This window comes from Squalius cephalus, assembly GCF_949319135.1.
Source record: "Squalius cephalus genome assembly, chromosome: 2".
NCBI lineage: Eukaryota > Metazoa > Chordata > Actinopteri > Cypriniformes > Leuciscidae > Squalius > Squalius cephalus.
The window spans coordinates 22,781,251-22,803,373 of record NC_137123.1 but is presented as its reverse complement, the minus strand read 5'-3'; the positions used below and the strand labels follow the sequence as shown (position 1 = coordinate 22,803,373).

Genomic DNA, 22,123 nt, shown 5'->3' with positions numbered 1-22,123 from the left:
AGGCTTTATCTCCATAAAACTGATCGGCAGAACACTATAGCCTAGCAAACCCCAGAGTGTGTGCTTGTTTGTCTGTGTATCTGTGTCCCCGCGCAAGTCTAACACCACCAGCCCGTCTGAGGATTAGTCCCAAACTCCCTAGCAACGGTCTGAACGTGCGCACCGACACTCGCCTCTAATACAGCTGACTCCACGGGGCGAGAATGAAGGGATGAATAACCCGTTCATCAATTTTGGCCTTCACCTCTCAGCGCTCACAAGCACCTTATTGCTCCCCACTGCAACAGCTGGGAAACAATGATGATGGTTTAATACCAGGGGCTTATGGACAGGATCTAATCAACAGCCTAATCACAGAGAACAATAGCGCCGTCTCTATCTCCCCAACGCAGAATGTGAATTCGGGCTGAAAGACAATGCATTTCACTGGCTGCACAGCGCAGAAAACTGACTTTATTAGCCTATGTTGGAGACACGACAAAAGTATTTGTGTATGCAATTTAAATTGTTGCTATGAAGAGGCAATGCAGAGGAACAATTCCAACTTCTTTGGTTTCAAGTTAAGCTGTATTCACAGCATTTGTGGCATATGTCAATAACGACAGAAAATAATAATGACTCGCACCTCGAAACAAGCAAAAAATGAGGCTACAGTAAGGCAATTACTGTGGACGTATATGACACATGGCAGTAAACTTTACAAAATGCACAGTTTCAAAAGTATGTGTAAGGTCTTGTAGTCATACTTTTGAAACTTGTGTAATATCCAATCTTTCAACTTTGTTTTCATGACAGGTAAAACAGATAAATATAATAATTTTCCACAATAATCTCAAGGTTACCAGTTAGAGAGGTGACATAGGGCCAGATTTACTAACAGCTTGCGCCAACGCAAACACTATTTTGCCGTTAAAAAACGACTATCAGGATCTACTAAAGACACGTAGTGAAAAATTGGCGTTGAAAAGGCGTGGACACAGTTATTTTTGCGGCTGACCTTATTGCATATGCATCTGTAGGAGTTTCCCTTTCAGAAGCAAAATGTATGGAAGGAGAGTATTTAAATGAATAACGCAAGGTGATTTACTAAGGTTTGTGCTAGTCAATTTATTGGTATTTGCACCATTATTTACCGCCCCAAAAAAACCATGTCTTAAACCAGACGCTAATTTGAGCTGCTCTTGGTAGATTGTGTTGGTCATTATGGAAATGATCCGGCTGCGTCTGTGTTCTTTAATTTGTGTGTCGTCAGTGGATCACGAGCAGAACTTTCCACTCCCATCAGCGCTGTTTTGGAATTTAGCTCTTACGCTAATTTCCCCTGTTTAGTAAATCTGGCCCATAATCTGTAAAACACTGTTTATATGGAACAAACTCCAATCACAGGAATTATATATCCATAGTTTAGCCACCTAGAAAGATTTTGACAACTAATAATGTTTTTAAAATATGTATAGCTCAAATAATCAGGCCTTCACTTAAAGACCTCCTGTGGTGATGGTGGTGTGGTGTGGTGTTTTTAATATGCTTTAAGACAAACTATGTGAAAATTCATAAGTCAACACTTATGAACCATTGAACTTCAGACAGTGTCAAAAACGCGGTTTGAAATCGCTGATGTTTCTGACGTCAAAAACTACCTTGTAACCAATCATGTCAACGTGTGGGCGGGCTTTTGCATATCATTAACTATGACCACTCTGAAGCAGTGGAGTCTCAAGAGAAGCCAGGTTATCCCGGTATATTTTTCTAATATAGTGGGTGCATGATGTATATTACGAAATTATGATGAACTATACGCTTTTCTCCACTGACGTTGAGTTGTTCAAAGCCTTTCTAAGGATGCTGATTTTCAGAAGGCAGCTGTCTGACTCTGAGATGGCGAACGGGAACATGGTTTGTGTAACATTAGCAACACATTATTACCTGTTTGATAACGTAGTCAAGCAAAAAGCTAATCATATTAATTACCATTATGTGTCTGACCAACCTGATCTCACGGCAATTCGTACGAATTTTACGAGGTGGCTAATTCGGACAAATTCATACGACCTCACTCGTACGATTTTTTGCTAAATCGTACATATTTTACGAGTTGCCAAATTAGTATGAATTCGTATGAATGACCTACCCCTGACCCCGCCCCTAAACCTACCTGCCACTGGAGTTTAGACAAATCGTACCAATTCGTATGAGTGAGGTTGTACGAATTCGTACCAATTAGTCACCATTTACTCACTTGTACGAATTCGTACGAATTGGTTGTGAGATAGCGTTGGTCTGATGTTGTAAAGAGTGATACCATTGTGCAGTGTTTACCTCAGTAAGTTGGCCGAATGAATCTCTGAGCTGGTGTGAGTGAGTGGAGGCGGGGCTAATTAGCATATTTATGGATCCGCATCTACTAAACAAGGCAATGGTGTAGAGTTGCATTCAAGCTATTTTAAGGCCCATTTCACAGGGAAAAAACATTTAAATATGTCATTTTGGTGATCAAAGATGACTAGGGGGAGCTTTAATATTTCATGTAAGTGCCTTGAAAATATGCTTCGCATTTTTGCCTTTTAACCCTCCAGATTACGTATTGTATTGAATTTTTTATTTAATAATGTTTTTTGTTGTTAATTATAATAATTTTAGAATCATACAGTGAAAAAAAATCTGAATTTTTTTTCCTCAAAATTATTCTCTGTGGAAATCAACATTTCACCACAAGTGCAGTCTTGTACCTGTATTCAACCAAGCCACACTGAGGCTTAAAACTAATATTTAACTTTTATTATGTACCACACTGTACAATTTCCTCCACTTCTCCCATGTCTGCCCTCCCCATCTGAGCAGAGAGCTTTGAAGAGTGTGTATTTAATGGTCTCTTAGCCTGAGCGCAACCTTTGATTCTTGCTTTGGCCTTTCAATAAATCACAACCTGTGTTCCAATTCACAGGGTCCGAATGCTGTGCTTACTGCTCCCTACACACTGAGTAGTTCACTTTCTTCAAAAGAAACATGGCTCATTTGGCACAAACACTGGAATGCACAGGTTAGAGGTTTTATGCATGACATAAACTCATGTAAATAAATATAATACTATAAATATAAAGATTAATGGTCATACTTTTATATGTATATACATACATTTAATACCTTCATGCGTATAGGCTACGTAAAAAAATGTGATATTTCAATTAACATAACATATTAATACATTTATTATGTTCTATTGTATATATATATATACACATTGTATATATATATACAAAGATATATATATATATATATATATATATATATATATATATATATATATATATATAAAATATGTATAATAATTATATACACTACCATTCAAAAGTTCAAGGTCAGTACTATGTTAAAAAAAAAGAAAAAGTAATACTTTTATTCAGCAAGGGCGCATTCAATTGATCAAAAGTGACAGCAAATACATTAATGTTACAAAAGATTTCTATTTCAAATAAACGCTGTTCTTTTGAACTTTCTTTTTATAGAAAAATCCTGAAAATTCAGCTTTGATTCACAGGAATAAATTACATTTTAATATATATTAAAATAGAAAACAGTTATTTTAAATTTAAGAATATTTAATAATTTGCCGTTTTTAACTGTACTGCAACTGTATGTTTGATCAAATAAATAAGCATTAGATACTTCTTTCAAAAACATAAAAAGGACTTTCCAACCCTAAACTTTTTTTTTTTAAATCAGTTTAGTTTGTCATACTCAAATCCCTAAAGTTAGTTTTAAATGATTGGGAAATAAGGGTTAATAAGGGCCCTTAATAACCCATAACCCTTTTTTAACCCATGAACAGAAACCAAACCTGAGGCGAATAAAAACTATTTCAGTGGCCAAACTTCATGTATAAGCGGGTTACACCATGAATGGTGGGTGAATTTCCCTGCCCACTCCCAATGAAATGATATATCGATGCACACTTGTTCCCTATACCGACTACATTTATATGTAGAGCAATTGAAACATTCTAAATCTCCTCTTCTGCCTTTTCCTGACTCCCTCGTTTTCTTTCTCTCTCTCGCTTTCCTTCTACATATATATAGAAATGTATGTAGCAGCGGTTGCCATGCCAACACATGCAGCCCACAGAGTGTGTTTGGGGTTGGGTAGAGAAAGACAGAAAGAGAGAGTGGAAGAGAGAGAGAGGGTGTAAAAGTAATTATTAAGAAAAAGACAGGGTTGAAAACACTCTTCAATCCCCTCTATTTAACCACCACCTCCTGTGGCATGTCACACATCTCTCTCGTCCGTTCACATGCACAATGCATTCACTCCCCCATCCGTGCTCGGGAATCACAGTAGCTCTTTTAGATTCTCTCTTTCTCATTCAGTTTGTCCCATATACATCTTTTTTGCCCCCCTGTGATCATCCCTTAATGCAAAATTTCTCCAAAAGTCACGTTTCATCTCTTTCAATCTGTTTTTTTGTGTTTTTTGAATGCCTCGATTTAGATGTAAGCGTGTTGTAACTGCATGTTGAGTGCCTTCCTCTTCCTCTGTTTCACACCCACATGTTTCATTTTAAAACAGTCCCCTCTTCCTTTCCTCTCTCTCTCTCTCTCTCTCTCTCCCACCCTAGTCTTTTTCTACCTCCCTCTCCAGCTGTCATATTCATCCTTCCTTCTCTCCATCCATTCTTGCTTTTTTTTCCGAGTAGCATTCACTCGTTTGCAGTTTGAACTGTGTTTTCTTGCATTCAGACTTAGAAATGATGTAAAGAAACGCTTTTACATAAAGGGACTTGAAATCTGTGGGGCTCCACGGAGTCTGAGGCAGTTCAAAAAACAATTTAAACCTTGGGTTTCACTTTATTTTGATGGTCCCTTTAACACATTCTGTTGACTATAAGTAACGTTGCACCTACATGTCTACTAACTCTCATTAGAGCGTTAGTTAAGTATTAATAGACTGGTAGGGTTAGGGTTAGATTAAGTTGACATGTAGTTGCAAAATTACTTATAGTCAGTAGAGTGTCTGTTGGAGGACCATCACAATAAAGTGTTGACATATAGTTACAAAGTTACTTATAACAGCACGTTCAAAAGGGACCATCAAAATAAAGTGTTACCAAACCTTGAAATAAATGAAAAGGTTTATGTTTTTGTAAACCAAAGTAACATTAAGACGCACAATAGAGAACAGCTGAGAATCTGAATGGTCAGATGTTCTTTGGATTGATATTAAATCACTTATGATTTAATATTTGTGCTCAAAACTGCAGAATAAATTCAGCTTGAGTGCTGCTGTCATTAAAACAAAAAGGAGACAAGAAATACAAAGAATAAAATTGAAATTCATGGTAATTTTTCAGTTCACCTTTTCACTTAAATTTCCATAACAATATGTTATTTTATCATTTTAATTTGCAATAAAATGTTATTATATACACTACCATTCAAAAATGTGGGGCAATATATCAAAAGTGACAGAAAAAAGACTTTCACATTGTTTTAAAAAAAGATTTTACATAAATATTGTTCCTTTGAACTTTCTATTCTACAAATAGTCCTGAAAAAAAAAATCCATACAAATTTTAAGTGGCACAAAATGTTTTCAGAATTGATGATATTCAGATTTGTTTCTTGAGCATCAAATCAGCGTGTTAGAATGATTTCTGAAGGATCATGTGACACTGAAGACTGGAGTGATGATGCTGAAAATTAGGAATAAATTACATTTTAAAATGTATTCAAATAGAAAACAGTTATTTAAAATTGTAACAATGTTTAACAATATTACTGTTTTACTGTATTTTTATAAAATATAGAAATACAGAATAACAGACTTCTTGCAAATTAAAAAATCTACTTTTGAATAGTATAGTGTATATATACTGTATATATATATATATAAATGAAAAATAAAAAATTTATATAAAAAAATATTTTATCTATAATGTTTTTATTTATTATTATTTATAATGTTAAAGTGGAATTGAATTATATTTTATTCTAGGTTTAAACGATGAGTCAGTGTCACTGGATGTGATGTAGACATGCACTATAGTGCTTTTCTACATTAGCAGTGTGTCATCATAACTACTGTATTCATGAGATTGTGTGACACCAGTGAGAAACAGCATTGAAACACGGGTCACAACACAAGTGTTCGCTTGCAATGTGCAAATGCAAAAGTGTTGCATGGCTTCCCCTGCGATGCTGACAGCAACAGGCTTTCAATCAAAAACACTTCCTTTTTTTCAGCATCTAGATTTTTGGAGAGGTGGACTGGAGGATCATTTGAAACAAGGCACTGATAGTATCAGCCTGACATTGATAGCGTCAGCTTTCAAAACACTATCCATTAGTGAGGCCACCAGTGGAAATATTCCCATTTTGCACCACACCATAGTAGTCCACACCACAACTTTAACAATACAAACGGCAGAGAGGAACGATATTGCTGGAATCACTTTCAGCAGGATTTTTGCAGACGCAAATGACTGAAAATGCAAATGCAGAAGATAATGTACTGTGCTCTCTCTGAGTGTGGTCTCTCTGAGTGTGTGTGTGTGTGTGTGTGCGTGCGAAAGTACATGCGAGCAAATGTGTTGGATGAACCGGCCAAGCAGGTGCATCTAAACTCTCCCTGCTATACTCAACATGCACATCTAATGCTTCCATGTGCCAGTGAGAGAGGCTGATTTTGCATGTTCCCATTAAGCATGAAATTAGCAGTGCGACTGCGCTCGTTAAGTATCCCAGTGCTCCTATGACTCCCCATTAACACTCGCGCATGGAACGGATAAGCCAGCACAATCCTTACCTAGAGTTAGCATGGTGGACAGAGTTCAATGTCACGGAGTAAAGTCACAGAATTAGAAACAAGTCTTAATAATGCTTATAATGGCTTATGTACGAATACTAGATGATTTTTTATCATCTAGTATCCCCCCCCCCCCCCAAATCTATATATCTCCATCAACTCCACTGCTCTTGGGAACGAAGAAGAGTCATAAAAGAAAGATAACAGTGCAATTATGTATGTGTGGTTGGATGGAAAGGCATCAAGCATGGTAAAATGTTTCCGCTAATTCAATTAGCCCCTTATCGAGCTCCTCAGTGGCTTACGAGAGGATGTGTTATGTTTTAGCAAACCTTCACCAACACTAAAAAGAGCTCCTCTCCTTGTAACACCCTGCAGATATGGCAAAAAATAGATCTAGAACAAAGAGATTGCTGACAGACGAGTTGAACATTCCCAATGCGTTTAAAACGGATCTATGTACATCTAAAATTAATGGGAGACATAAAAAATACCAAAATTAAAAAAGTAAGTTATTGTATTTTGCAAGTTGAAGTCAACTCTCAAGTCAGTCTCTGGTTGATTTATTCCAGTGTTTTGGATCATAATCACATTGCATATCTAAACCGACAATTAAAAAAGAATTTTAAAAAGTCATAATCAAAATATAAGAACATGTCCTGTGCGAACGGCTGTTTAGTCAACCTCGGACAGACTGAACTGAAACTCAACTGCAAAACAGATTGTGGACTGTAGCAGTGTTATTTTATATATAATATTATAGTATTTATTAATATTTTGAATAGTTTTTATTTTTATATGTACATTTTTCTATTTAAGTTTAAGTATTATATAATATATTTTAAGGTGCATTCAAGATCCAGAAGGAAGACCAATCAGTGCAAATAAGTAACTGTATATATACGGAAGATGCTCTAATAATTTTTGTAATTTTAGTATTTCAACTTGTTTTTATTTTCATTTGGTTTCCAATGCATATATGTATATGTATATATATATATATATATATATATATATATATATATATAAATTATTACAAATATATACATAAATACATACATAAATATATACATCAAAATATTATATATATATGTTACATATACAGTATATTATATATGTGTGTGTGTGTGTGTGTGTGTGTGTGCTTGTATTTATTTATAAAGACATGCACACACAATATATATATATATATATATATATAAACACAATAATATATATACACAAACATATATTAAATAAACACAAACTTTTATTTTAGAATCGATTAATCGTGATTAATTGATTTGACAGCACAATTTTTTTAATTACTATTAAGCTTTTAATTATTACATTTTTCATCCGGCATTTATAATTTGTTTAATATTTTTAATCATTTTAATTTTAGTTAACAATAACAACACTGGACTGTAGACCTGTGATAAGTATATTCAATGATATAAATAAAAATCAAAGCATCTTTTCCACCTCTAAAGCCACTTTTGTTTATTATTCAGTGCTTTCATCTGCCACAACAAAGTAATTTCTAAGAATTTTCTTCATATTGATATATATATATATGATTAATTGTGAATAATTAGTTTGTTTATATTTTTAGTCTCTAGCATGACAATATATTTAATATTCTCAGTCAGTCCCTAAAATTCATCCAGTGAAAAAGTATCACGTCCACCATTCACATTTCAATTTTCAGTTCATATCAAGCATGATTCTCTGTAACGAGATCTTGACACATCAACCATCTGCAGCCATACACATCAAAGAAGCACCAATCAGGAAAACTGATCTGAGCTGCATGTTCAGTGAACTTCTTCTTGGAAATAAACTGCAGTCTGTGTTTGGATAAATAGTGTCCCTCTTGAGAAATATAAAGCAACCTGTTCCATTAAAGCAAAGGCTGTTCAGGATGGGGGTCACTGATTTACCACCAGGTTTCAGCAGTAATGGCTGCCCCCTTAAACACCCCGAGAACACTGGGCATACTGAGTTTCCGAAAACTGTTTAAAAATAAGTCTCCTTGGGACGGCCGTGATTATGCATGCAGCTGCAAAAAGCTTGAGAATGTTTTGTTAAAGTCTAGGTAATATTTGTCTGCACGGTGTATTTAACAGTGCGAGTGTCTGCAGTTATCGTCCCCATCTGTTTCTCCTTTTTTCCAAGATGACAAAATAAATGTACTTGACTCCCTGTTTTTTTACTGTGTGGCATTTACAAAAAGTCCCTCTGACATTTCCTTCTCTTTCTGCACTTTTCTCCCTCCCTCCGTCTCATCTTTTTTTTATTACCTTCTTTCTTATTGGCCAGAGAAAAAAAAAACATTGTCTTTTGAAAAACAAATCTGCATAGCTTTTATTTTCTCTCTAATTCTCTCTCCCTTTCTTCTGCCTCTTTGGAACACAGTCATCTTAATGAAGCACATTGCAGGTAGTTCACGACAGCACTGACAGTACACAGCACTATGCGTTCTGTCACATCTCTTTCCAGCACTTCAGACCTCCACTGACTTAACAGCAGGCACAAGTCTGCTACACAACTCTGACCTTGGCGGAAAAAAAGGGAAAGAGAGGAACATGTGGAAACATGCATGAGAGGAATCGAAGATATTGAGGGGGGAAAAAGAAGAGACAGTGTGGCTCTGTTCCAAACCCGAGTGAGTCTACTGTCTACACACGCAGATACTCTCCAAGCATCCTAATCAAACGTTCTCAGGAATGATCTACATACACAAATACTGCCACTCATCTGTTAAGTGTAAGGTTTATGTGAAGCACTTCTTTTAAGTAAACTTAAAGTGCACTTCTTAAGTGTCTTTAAGGTTAGTTATCTAAACATTTTGGTTAAAGTCACCATGAAATGGAATTTAGCCATTCTTGTTTTTTTCTATGGAATATTTGAGGATTAATTATAAATGATTTATCCATGCACGTCATTTTTATTTATTTTTTATTCATGTGCCCTCGAAATCTTTAAATCAAGATACCGTCTCTTCTCACTTGCAGCTCCCCGGCAAAGACAAATATATTCTAGGAATGTTTTGCTAACGCTTCCATGAAGTTATGAAAACGTTATTTCTGAATTCAATTTTAAAACTTCAAAACTTTTTTTTCTTGGTTATGCTAACGTTAAGGGAACATTACTTTTAAAGCAGCGCTTTGGCAATTTCATTTTGCTCGCGGGTTTCTCTATAGAGCTCCCCCTACAGCTTCGGAATAGATATTTGACAACACTGTCGTCAAAACTCGTTGGCGACTCTCCCCCCTCCCATTTTCTCCCTTCTGTCATGTGCATTTGTTTTCAAAGAAGCCGGCGAACGCACGGAGCCATGTCTACTGAGGTGTGTATGATACATAGAAGGCTGGCATATAAATGTTTAGATAGTGTATGTGTGGAGTGCCGTAAAGCAATTAGTTACATCGCGAGACCTGATATCACCCGATACTTCCTGCCCGCCGGCCCAAAGTTGCAAGGGTGGTTTTTCTACTCAAAGGTGCTAGGGGGGTGCGAGAAGACCACCATTCAACCCGAAAATAACCATTCCAATGACTCCGAAGCTGTTCAGTTAAGGTAAAAAAAACCTGCATAGTTCACCTTTAAATGTTCTGTGAACAAGAAGTAGGCTAACATTTAAAATATGTTACACAAATGTCCAACTAAAAGGTTTCAGAAAAAACGTTACATGAACAATGTATAAATAAAGATTTTTTGCTAACGTTTTAAGAACATTATTAAAGACTAGATAACTTTGAAATGTTATTAATCTGCATTTTAATCTGTCTCTTTTGTCCACTTTCAACCACTTACGTCTTCATTTCTTTGAGGGGAGGGTCTATGGGCTGGTAAATGCATGGGCTTTTCAGGGGCCGTATTCACAAAGCATTTTATCTTACCACTAGGAGTACTCCTAAATCGCACTAAAAGATTTTAGCTAGGAGTTTTCTCTTAAAAGTTATTCACAACGCCTTTCAGATCTACTCTTAGTAAAGAAAAATGACAACTCCTAAAGTAAGAGTGAGTCTTCGTTGCTATGGATGACGTCATTACTCATGCACGAGCTTGACTGAAGTGACCACCTTGATTGGCTGATGATTGTAACGCGGGAATGATTCCAAACACCTCCCCTACGATGATGAGTGACAGGTGACAGGTCTGAGAATGTGTGCGCTACACAAGTAGTGCGAAGGACGGAAGATGATGAATAACTGAATAAATAGCCTAAATGAATAAAGAGTAAGGCAAAACAAATAGCCTAGTAGCCTAATGAAACATATGGATTGATGCAATATCTTTGCAACATTATTGAATTAATCTGTCACTATATGCCTCTGCCTACGTTTGCAAAGAGAAGAACATTTTAATTTGATTCACAATGAAACGTTACAATTAGTTTACATGCAATGAGTAGCCTAGTTTTGGTTGTTGAAGCTCCTGCAGCCGCCGGCGCATACGCATTTCAAAACATCGCAACGTGAAATGCCACAAAAAGCGGTTTGTGAATAGGTCTTAGTGAGTTAGGAGTCCTCTCGACTTCTTTTAAGCTGTCCCAGGCTTAGGTGCTACTTTTAGGGCTAAAATGCTTCGTGAATTACTCTCAGTGAAAAAAATTAGGAGTCCTAAAGTTACGAGTGACACGCCCATTATTTTTAGGAGTTGCTCCTAAATTCGCCAGTTAGGAGCTACTTTTAGCCTTAAAATTCTTTGTGAATACGGCCCCAGATCTTTTGATCTAATGGACGAAATAAGCTTGAAGTAATTTACATATGAACGCGACTGGAAACAACAGAAAAACATACGGAGAGCATCAGCTTTCGTTTCTGCTCTGACAGCCACAAGACCAGCCGAACGCTGTGAGTGTGTGTTAGAAATCAGGAATGGTGAGAGAACACTGTGCTTGGTACGTTTTTTATCTTCAAACCAAACTTGGGTGTTCAGCCGACAAAGTTTAAATCCCCTCTGACTAGGGCGCTTCCCATAGTGTTCACGCATTAGGTCAGTAAGCGGAGAGAAGGCTCTTTTGCGGCTGTTCGACCACATGAGCGTTTACACTACGAAAGCAACCCGGTCTAATGTGTTTTCGACTACCTCTGGAAGTGGTCAAAGTGAACAAGCTCAAAATGTTTTGGACACCGTTTACACCTGTATTTAGCGTTGTCTACTTGTGATCCAATCGATCAAAACACATCTTAATACCAGGTCTAAACAGGGTTTAAAAGAAAATTTGTTTATAACATTGAGAGAACCTTGCCAGAACATTCCCTGTTATCTAGGTCTTCTCTTCACTGATGAGGTTTTTTGGCACAAGGGGGGACAACATGTCACTAATATGAGATCACAGCAGTAGCAAACTATAAAGATCCAGTCAATTCCTGATGGACAAAATCAAGCCCCGCCCTAAATCTTTTATTGTTCGAGAAGCGGTTTCATGATATACGTTACAACAGAGAAAAAAAATATCAAAACTTCCATTTCATGCTGACTTAAAAGACAAATATAGGTCCTATCTACATGAATGGAGAAATACGGTATAATTCAAAACGGTATGTTAAAAATATATTTCAATTACATTTTTCAAATCAGCACTAAACAACAACAATGGTATCATCACCTTTGTTTGCTCAAAATCATGCTAAATATTTGTATTAAATAACAGGCTGGTCCAGTTACTGAACAAGCGTGTTCAAGAGATTTTTATTTCCATTCATATTTCAATGAGTGGTTTATCTTGTCATACCTGTATTTGTAACTTGAATGTTTGAGTCTCTCTGCTTCCAGTTATTTTAGCTGTACAAAAATGGTCCTTTATCCTGCTTGATACTGCATGAACTTGAACTGGTAATTGATATTAATACAGTGGTTTGTAGCACAAATAGTTTTACCATTTACTGCACTTTATTCTTCTAGTTATTTACCTTTAGCGGCTAATAGATAGGAAGTCTTGCACATTCATGAACAAATTGCTTCTGCTTTGCATAATAAGGTAGATAAGTACAAAAATAACTTACATTAACTTTTTATCTGCACTTTTCAATATACTTTAATATACATACATACATACATACATACTGACATATATACGTATATACATATTATAGCATTTATAATTTTTGGTTAATGTTAGTTAATTGTTCATTGTTTGTTCAATGTTCAAATTTGTTGGATCACCGTGCGTACATGATGTTAACAAATATCATTTCTGATTTTAAATATTAGTAAATGTTGAGATTTACATTAACTAAGATTAACAAATGCAGTAGAAGCAATTGTTCATTGTTAGCTCATGTTAACTAATACTAATGGAAGCTTTAAAAGTGTAAAGTAAATGTACTAATATTAAGAAATAAAAAAATGGCATTATGATTTATAATCAGCAAATCTTTCAACTCTGTAAGTGTAAACCATCTTGGAACAAGCTTCACTTAGCTCATCACAATGCATTCTGGGATTGCTTTATCCACTAAAAATACTTGTGTTTTAGAATCTGCTGAAAATGAAGTTTCTTATAAAGGCAGCAAAATGTATCCTCATCTGAACAACCTTTGCACCTAAAATGCCCTAAAATGTGTAGGTAGCAGGAACGTCTTTCATACCTTGGCGGCCATGATCATGGAAGAGCCTCCGCGGATGCCCAGGATGGGGATGTGCGTCTGAGCCGAGATGAAGTCCAATATCTGGGCGATGGCCTCCTGATCGGTATCGTCCCCAAACACCACGCCCTGGAGCCAGTTCCGTGACATTAGAGCACAGATGCGGTTTATGATACTCTTGGGGTCTGTTTCGTTCATTGTGACCAGCTCGACTTTAGGAGAGAGAGGCACGTGTAGGAAGTCCTCTTTCTCCAGACCTTCAGAGAGAGACACCTCGCTGGAGTTTCCCACCAGGATCACCGCGATGCTAAGGCCTTGAGCAAACTTTGGTGGCAAGGGAGGACCGACTGGATTGACTCCTGGTGGAGGATAATGAGGAGGGCTGATGATCGATTGGCCTCGCTCGCTGCCGGGCGTCCCGATCCCGCCTCCACGGCGAGACTCGCAGGTGGGGAAGAAGAAGAGAGAGAGGAGAAGCAGCGAGAGGGAGAGGGTCGGTTTGGAAGAGGAAGCGAGGGAGACGAAAGACAGGACGCGACGGTCGGAGAAAGGGGAAGAGGAGAGGTGGAGGCTGACAAGCATGGCGGAGGAGTGAAGATACAGTCCCTGCAGACAGAGAAAAAGAGGAGACAGAGGGAGACAACTTTAGTTTGGGAGATGAAGTCGCATCAAATCTACATGATCTGAACTTGACTCTGGCTGGTGAAAGTTGAGTCGCAGTACGCAAGTAAAGCTGACGAGCCTGTCGTTTTAAAAAGAGCATGTGTCCTCATTTCAACGGTCTGTCCTCTTCATTATTGACGTATGTTGGACAGAAATCACAGAAACTGGCAATCTTGAGAAATTAGGTCGTTTGCAGCAGTAAACACACTTACGTTTATCTAACTAAGGACATGCAAAAGACTTCTAATGTTTTTACAATTAGGGCTACACTATGTAACTTTTTTCTTCAAAATTAACAACTTAAATAATGAGCGAGTACAACATTAAACCATCTTGCCCTAAATCACTACAGTAAGCCTATAGTTATTTATTTTAAGAGAGGTCAGGACGGATTTTGCAAATTTGATAAAAAATACAGTTTTATAGTTTTTATTTTTACCTTAAATAACATCCCAAATGGAGGTTTTGTCAAATCTGAGGACAATTTTGACCCCAAATTATTATTTGACGCTTTTTATACTGGGGATTTGCCATTGACATCAGTTGTTTTTATCCTGAGCTAACTAATGCTATTTTCTGTCTCTTGTGGGGACATTTGTTCCTACTGTGTAGACAAAGCCTGGCCTACACATTCATGCACTTCAAAAATGAGCTCAAAGAGTTCAAATAACCTAGATTGTGAAACACAGTGAGAGAAAAAAGTAACTGTGTGTGTACAGAGAGAGATAAATAGGGAGAGTAATGTGTGCACAATGAATACCAAATGCAATCAGATGAATAAGATACAAGATGATTTATCAGCAAACAGCATATTCTCTCACACACAAACAAATACACACATAGTAACTGACATTGGCCAGTTACCTTTCTGTGATGTTTTTGAGGAACACTTATTGTTATTTAGAGCCATTTTCGTTAGCAGAGGTGTGAAACAAGTTAGTCATTAGGGAATGCGTTTCTGTCTGTTTGTTAAAGGTGCAGTAAGCGATTTCTGAAAGTGGATCGGACCGAGCAGCACAACACACTTGTAGCCAATCAGCAGCAGGGGGCGTATACACTCATGATGGGGGAGGGGAGCGAGTGAGCAAGAGGGAGATTTGAAGAAAGACTGTAGAAAGAGAGATGGCTGAGAGACATTACAAAAGAGAAAAGGTCAGAGGACTGTCACTGTAAAAAGAAGGGTTATGATCAGGCAAGAGCTTTAGGGCCCGCGTTAATATTAGCATTGTTTCTGCTCCATATGTGAGTATCGAGTAACATTGGTTTCACAGAAACAACACAATGCGTTTGTTGTAATGTTAGCTATAGTAACAGGACAGTTTTTGAGAGTCATTGTTTGTCTGGAGCTTCTGTGCTGCTGACGACTAACAACAAACTCTTGATTGTATTCTTGTGTACTGTATGTTTATTTTTTGTTCTTCCTTGTCGTTTGTTCGTCATCTTCGCTTTTTTCATTTTTCGCGAAGCATTATTTTGCTTTGCTTCAGCTATGATAAAGCTCTCATCCACACTTGCATTGAGTATTTGTGCATTTTGGAGGAGGAGCAATGAAGGGAGGGGTGTGTTTGTTTGGGTTGATTTCAAATATCAACATTGTTTCTCATAAATCGCTTACTGCACCTTTAATGATGGAATAAATGAAACATACTAAAAAACACAAAATTGTTTGATTAGTGCAGTTTCATTTCTTGACATTTTTCATTGAAACGGGAATTTGCGTAGACACTACCGTTCCAAAATTTGAGGTCAGTAAAACTAATACATTTATACAGCAGGTATGCATTGATCAAAAGTAACAGTAAAGACATTTATAATGTTGCAAAAGATTTCTAGGTAACACTTTATTTTACAGTGTCCGTGTTACATATTTTACATGTACTTACCATAGTAATAACAGTAAATTAGGCATAACTAGGGTTAGACATGCAACTAACCCTAAACCAAACCCTGATCCTACCCTAACCCTATAGTAAGTACATGTAGTTAATTAATATTACTCAGTACTATATAATTACACTGTAACAATGACACCTTAAAATAAAGTGTAACCGATTTCTATTTCAAATAAATGTTGTTTGTTTGAACTTTTATTAAAAAAAATCCTGGAAAAAAAATCATCATGGTTTTCACAAAAAACTATTACACAAAACAACGATTTTGAACATTGACAGTAATAAGAAATGTTTCTTGAGCAGCAGATCAGCATATAAGAATGATTTATGAAGGATCATGTGACACTGAAGACTGGAGTAATGATGCTGAAAATTCAGCTTTAAATCACAGGATTAAATTACATTTTGAAATATATTCAAATAGAAAACTCTTAATTTAAATTGTAATAATATTTCACAATATGCATATTTGATTAAATAAATGCAGTCTTGGTGAGCAGAGACTTCTTCCATTTTGCGTGCAAAAAGCATTTTTTTTTTTTTTTTTGGCAAAAAACATTAAAATCATGTATTTCCTTATATTACAGTAGATATTTAACAAGTAGCAGCCTATTTTTGGAGGGTAACAGACTAAACGACATGCCAGCTTACAGCCACAAAACTCATTTCAAGGGTCTTTAAAGAACAGGTAAAGAAAAACATGGTGGGTGAAGAGGAGGACAAAAGGATGAAAGGACAACATAAGGGAGGCATTGCTCGGAAAGAAAGCAAACACGCTTGAAAAAGGAAGACTGCTTTTACAAGGCTAATTATTGGAGGTTTGTCAGTGCTAATTGCAGGTACACATGCTAATTGTGAATTAGCTCTCTCTGCTGCATACGAGAGAAGAGACGGAGGAGGACAAAGTGTGGGAGGAAGAAAGAGAAAGAAAGAAAGAGAGAGAGAACTCAGTTGAGGGGGAATGGAAAAGTATGGAGATGAGCTGCAAAAAGAAATTGAAAAAAAACGGAAAAGAGAAAATTAGAAGACTAAACGAATGAAGCAGAGACAGAACGAGAGTAGTGACGAAAAGAGAAAACGCTCTAATAATCAGCTCATTAAGAGGAGGTAAGCAAAGTGAAGCACACAGATCGGAAGGATGAGCACTAGATAGGGAGATAGAAGACTAGGAGAACAGCAGCTGAGTGAACAAGAGAGGGAGGAGAGACTAAGATGCTCTATTTGGCTCTGCCTCTCATTTTAACAGCACTTGGTTTCCATAGCAACTATTCAAATGAACCTTCCTCCACACACACACACACGCACACACAAACAGAGACTGCTATATACAGACACAGTTATATAGATTTTGTGGTCTTAAAGTCCATAGTAACACCTATTCACAGCCTACTGAAAAAGGTATTTTAGAGACACATTGTGAACATACATGAAACCACCATCTCTTGCAATAATACTAATAATACTAAAAATAAATAAATGAAATAAAACACACACACCTCCCACGCATTTTCTCCTAAGGAGCTCAAGGCTCAATGTCAGCTCCAGGAATGTTTTATCAAAATGCATGTTACAGAAGCGTCTGAAATGCTGCTTGACAGCTGGGATATCAGATACACACCAATGATACGTAGCAGACTTCTGAAAGTTCTCTCTTCAGGTGGCTTTAAGTCCAGTGTAAATCCATGTTCCAGTTTCATTTGAGGTTTACACAGTTTCTGGGTTAAAAGCATGAGGAATATCACTAATACGATATTATTAGTATATTACCATACTATTTTTTAAAACCAAGTCACATCAAATGTAAAAACATGTTTTCAAATGGAAATAAAAACTAAATATCAAGGCATTAAAATTTTGATTCTAATTAACTACAAGATGTGCCGATTAATTAATCTTATTAATCACAAAATGATCACACATCAGTTTTGGCTGAGAAATTACCCCCAAAAGATCATTTAAAGTCATTAATGTGTTAAATGAGAAAAGCATCAAAAAGACATTGCAAAAAGTAGCTTTAGAAAGTTTTTTTTTTTTTTTGATTCAACATTTAGGCTACAGCGGCCATGTTTTTTTTTTTTTTTTTTCATAAGCTGCATCTGAATTAGTATTTAGATATATTTACAGTCCGTTTAGCAGCTCAGAGGTGGCCTGATTGCATAAATAATGAAATGGGATTAATAGGTTTTAAATTGGGTTTTTTATTAATATGAAAATATGAAATTATTTTGTTAAAGGAACACTCCACCGTTTTTTCATATTAAACTATGTTATTCGATACATACCTCTCTCGTCTCAGTGCGTGCACTCAATCGCTCTGGCGCGCGGCGACACTTTGATAGCACTTAGCTTAGCTCAGTTCATTCATTAGGATCCTAACAGAGATGAAGTTAGAAGCGACCAAACACCTCCACGTTTTCCCTATTTAAATACAGTTACACGAGTAGTTACACGACCAAGTATGGTGACACAAAATAAAACGTGACGCTTTTCTAAGCGGGTAAAAAGGATAACTATAATGTATGGCGGAATAGCACTTGGGACTCGGGAGCACTTCGACTCGGAGCAGTAAAAAGTCACTCCTGAAAAATCCTCTCCCCCTCTCCCTCTCACTTCTGTCATTAGAACCAACGTGACTTACCGAGTCGAAGTGCTCCCAAGTGCTATTCCGCCATACATTATAGTTATCCTTTTTACCCGCTTAGAAAAGTGCCACGTTTTATTTTGTGTCACCATACTTGGTCGTGTAACTACTCGTGTAACTGTATTTAAATAGGGAAAACGTGGAGGTGTTTGGTCGCTTCTAGCTTCATCTCTGTTTGGTCCCTAATGAATGAACTGAGCTAAGCTAAGTGCTAATCAAAGTGTCGCCGCGTGCCAGAGCGATTGAGTGCACGCACTGAGACGAGAGAGGTATGTATCGACTCGTCTTAGTTAAGGGAATAACATAGTTTAATATGAAAAAACGGTGGAGTGTTCCTTTAATGAAATGATACTCTCAATAAGAAACCAAAACTGCCAGTAGGTGGCGGTAAATGTCTTAACGAGTAAGTCGTTGAGTATTTCATTCATTCAATTTGTTCAACAGGTCGATTCATTATCCACTGAATCAATACTTCACCCCATTGATTTGCTAAAAACGTGAAGTCATTCAGAAACGAAACACCGCTGTCTGTTGCTCGGAGACACACAACAGTTTTGCACAATAGTGGCTTTATAGGTAATATCTTCGCAGGCAAAATTGAGCATAAACAGTCAATATTGTGTCTAAAATATAACACAATATTAACTTCTTATTTATTGAACTGTTGTATAAAATCAATATCACATTTGCACTCGTGCTTTTGGGACAAAAACAGCATTCATGTGATATAGCTTAAAGGGATAGTGAAATGAAAATTGTGCCACCATTTACTCATCCTCAGGTTGCATTAAATGCATTAATCATTTCAATGTGTTATTTTTTTCTGTATTGTACTGATAGCCAGTCACAGTGACATGAAGGCACGGCTTTTCACTTGTGTTTTTTCTTAATGTTAAACGCAAAGAGCTCAAGGCAGGTTTTGATCTCATTCTGAACCATTGTTGACTAGTGTAGCTGTTGAACTAGAAATGCACACATTATTTCAGTTGTTATATATTACATAAATACATCATATATACAGCTATTGAAATATTTGTAATTATTTGCTCTCAGACATACAGTATGTACATGCTTGCACACTCAATCTGCATCTATCTATGCCTGTTGTCACTGTATATGGGTGTTTATTGTGAAGAATTCCAGTGTCGCTCAGCATTTGCTGGATGGCTACCACCAACGCTTAAGTTTAACTGACACAGACAAAAAATGTTACATATACACGCACATTCCCCGTGGTGCTGTATAATATCCATGCATCTGCCTGCTCCGATAGATTGCTCTCTCTTGATTTTCTGCGAGACAGTTGTGCCTGATTGACAATTGGCTTAAGACGAGAGAATGGCCCCCAAGGGCCTCAGATTGGCTACAATGGTCAGAAAGCTTCCAACAAGCCTGTGCAAGCGTGTTGGTGTCAGCTAAAATGCCACTTAGAATGATTTATTGATCTTAAAAGCAGTCGATGATCAAAACTAGAACCAAACCAACATGATTACCGCAGTCCAGAACAAACCAAACAAGACCGACACAATTAAACTGAGCGAACACAGGGAAGGGTAGCCGACGACATGTGTGACAGGTGATTCAAAAGTATCCTGACATTGTGCACATTTTAGAGGGCGAGAGAGGATGTGAAACGAATAAATACAAGTGTGTACATTTGAGCACTGTAACGCATCTCTGTTTCTTTCATTGCTTTGGGAAACGCAGATAAGGCGTTTTTCTACGCAGTCCTCCATCTCAGTTCTTCCTGGCGAAGTAATAAATTATGTATTCAACAAAATGTTTGTACAAAAGCACATCACAGACTCCCTCCCATCTCATACGAGCTCTGTTTCAGAGCGGGGTGGGAAAGCTTTGATAACAACCAGAAACTGAATTAACATTCATTGATGCAGTTATACAGAATGAATTCCGATAAACCCGAGACAGTTGATTCAGTTTCCGGAACACACAAAAATGTTATTTAATTCAGCATAAAGAGATGACAGAGGTTTGTAACATATCGTGTAACAGAAGAACCGCACGCACACATGCACGCGCATGCACTCACACACAGATCACACTTAAAGTGAGAGATTAGGCTGTCTAGTAATCCAGTGCAACACTATGGAGGTATACAGCCTGCCTTCTTACGTCAAATCTCTGGGTACATGCAACACACAAATACCGAAACAGGCAAATAACACTATCAGAGGGAAACAACTTGATATTTACCTCTAACTAAGCTCATTTCATACTTAGACATTTAGCCAGCATTTCTGTCTTGGCTTCCGTGCAAGCATACGTTCCCAAATACACACCTCGCACACACTCCAGTCTCTAAGGTATATCTGTCATATGGCACTGTGAGCGCGATTCCATTAACCAGTGTTTATGAACTCCTGCATCTGAGCTGTAACCTTTACTGAAGTGCTCTCTCCTCATAATGACGCCTAAAAAACAGCCAGTAGCGGTTTGCTCTGATTGCAACTGAGGCATAGATGCCAAAATCAAGCTTCCCAGTATTAAATCAGATTTTTGTGAGAATTTTTCGATTATCATTTTGTTCACTGAGAATATCACAGGGTACGTTTATACACACTACAGCGGTCAATTCCCTGTCATATTTGACCATCTACTATCTAGGTGACAGTACAACCTCTAAATCTCTGTGTACAAGATTTTTACAAGATTAAATTTTGTTGAAAATTACATTCACTTCTGGGCTATAATTTGATTTGCAATTAGGTTAATGAATATTATGTGACAACTGCTGGTGTCATCTGAATCAGATACATTACCATTCAAAACTTTGGGGTCAGTATTTGTTTTTTTTAAGAAATTGATACTTATTCAGCAAGGATGCATTACATTTATCAAAAATAGAAAAGCCTTGTAAATGGTTATAAAAAGCTATTTCAATTCAAATAAATGCTGTTCTTTTAAACTTTTTGTTCATCAAAAAAAAAAAAAACCTGGTAAAAATGCCTCCCCGTTTCCAAAAAAAATATTAAGCAGCACGACTGTTTTCAACATTGATAATAATAAAAAAATGTTTCTTGAGCAGCAAATCAGCATATTAGAATGATTTCTGAAAGAAATAAAAATTTTACTTTAGCCACCATAGGAATAAGTTACTTTTTCAAATATTGAAAACAGTTACTTTAAATTAAAATAGTATTTCACAATATTACTGTATTTCATTTTTGATCAAATAAATCCAGCCTTGGTGAGCATAAGAGACTTCTTTCAAAAACATATTAAAAATCTGACCGACCTTAATGATAGTGTGTAACATTTATTCAACCTTTGACCTAAATATTAAAAAGCCTAGAAAATAGCCCATTAGCCCATTTGTTATGTGTTCAATAATTTTTGAACCTTTTTTACCACAATTATGAAATTAGTTGTCGTATAAATTCAGGTAAATATGAGATATGTTTGAGTTAGAAAGTGTTCTCCCTCATGTCATGAAAACATGCAGCACTACAAACACAAGAGACACAAGATGCACACAGAGACTCACAAAAACACCTAAATGAACAGACATGTTCACACACACACACACACAC

At 36.7% G+C, this 22,123-nt stretch overlaps 1 protein-coding gene across 4 annotated transcripts in view; it reads right to left on the bottom strand.

The window, feature by feature from the left end:
• The window catches only part of grin2bb (glutamate receptor, ionotropic, N-methyl D-aspartate 2B-b), a 105,087-nt gene that overhangs the window by 62,292 nt on the left and 20,672 nt on the right, over window positions 1-22,123 (bottom strand). For all 4 annotated transcript variants that reach the window (XM_079864185.1, XM_079864187.1, XM_079864186.1 and 1 more), the window contains one exon: window positions 13,380-13,982. In XM_079864185.1, coding sequence (XP_079720311.1) covers window positions 13,380-13,982 — 603 coding nt within the window. The remainder of the gene's footprint in view (window positions 1-13,379; window positions 13,983-22,123) is intronic.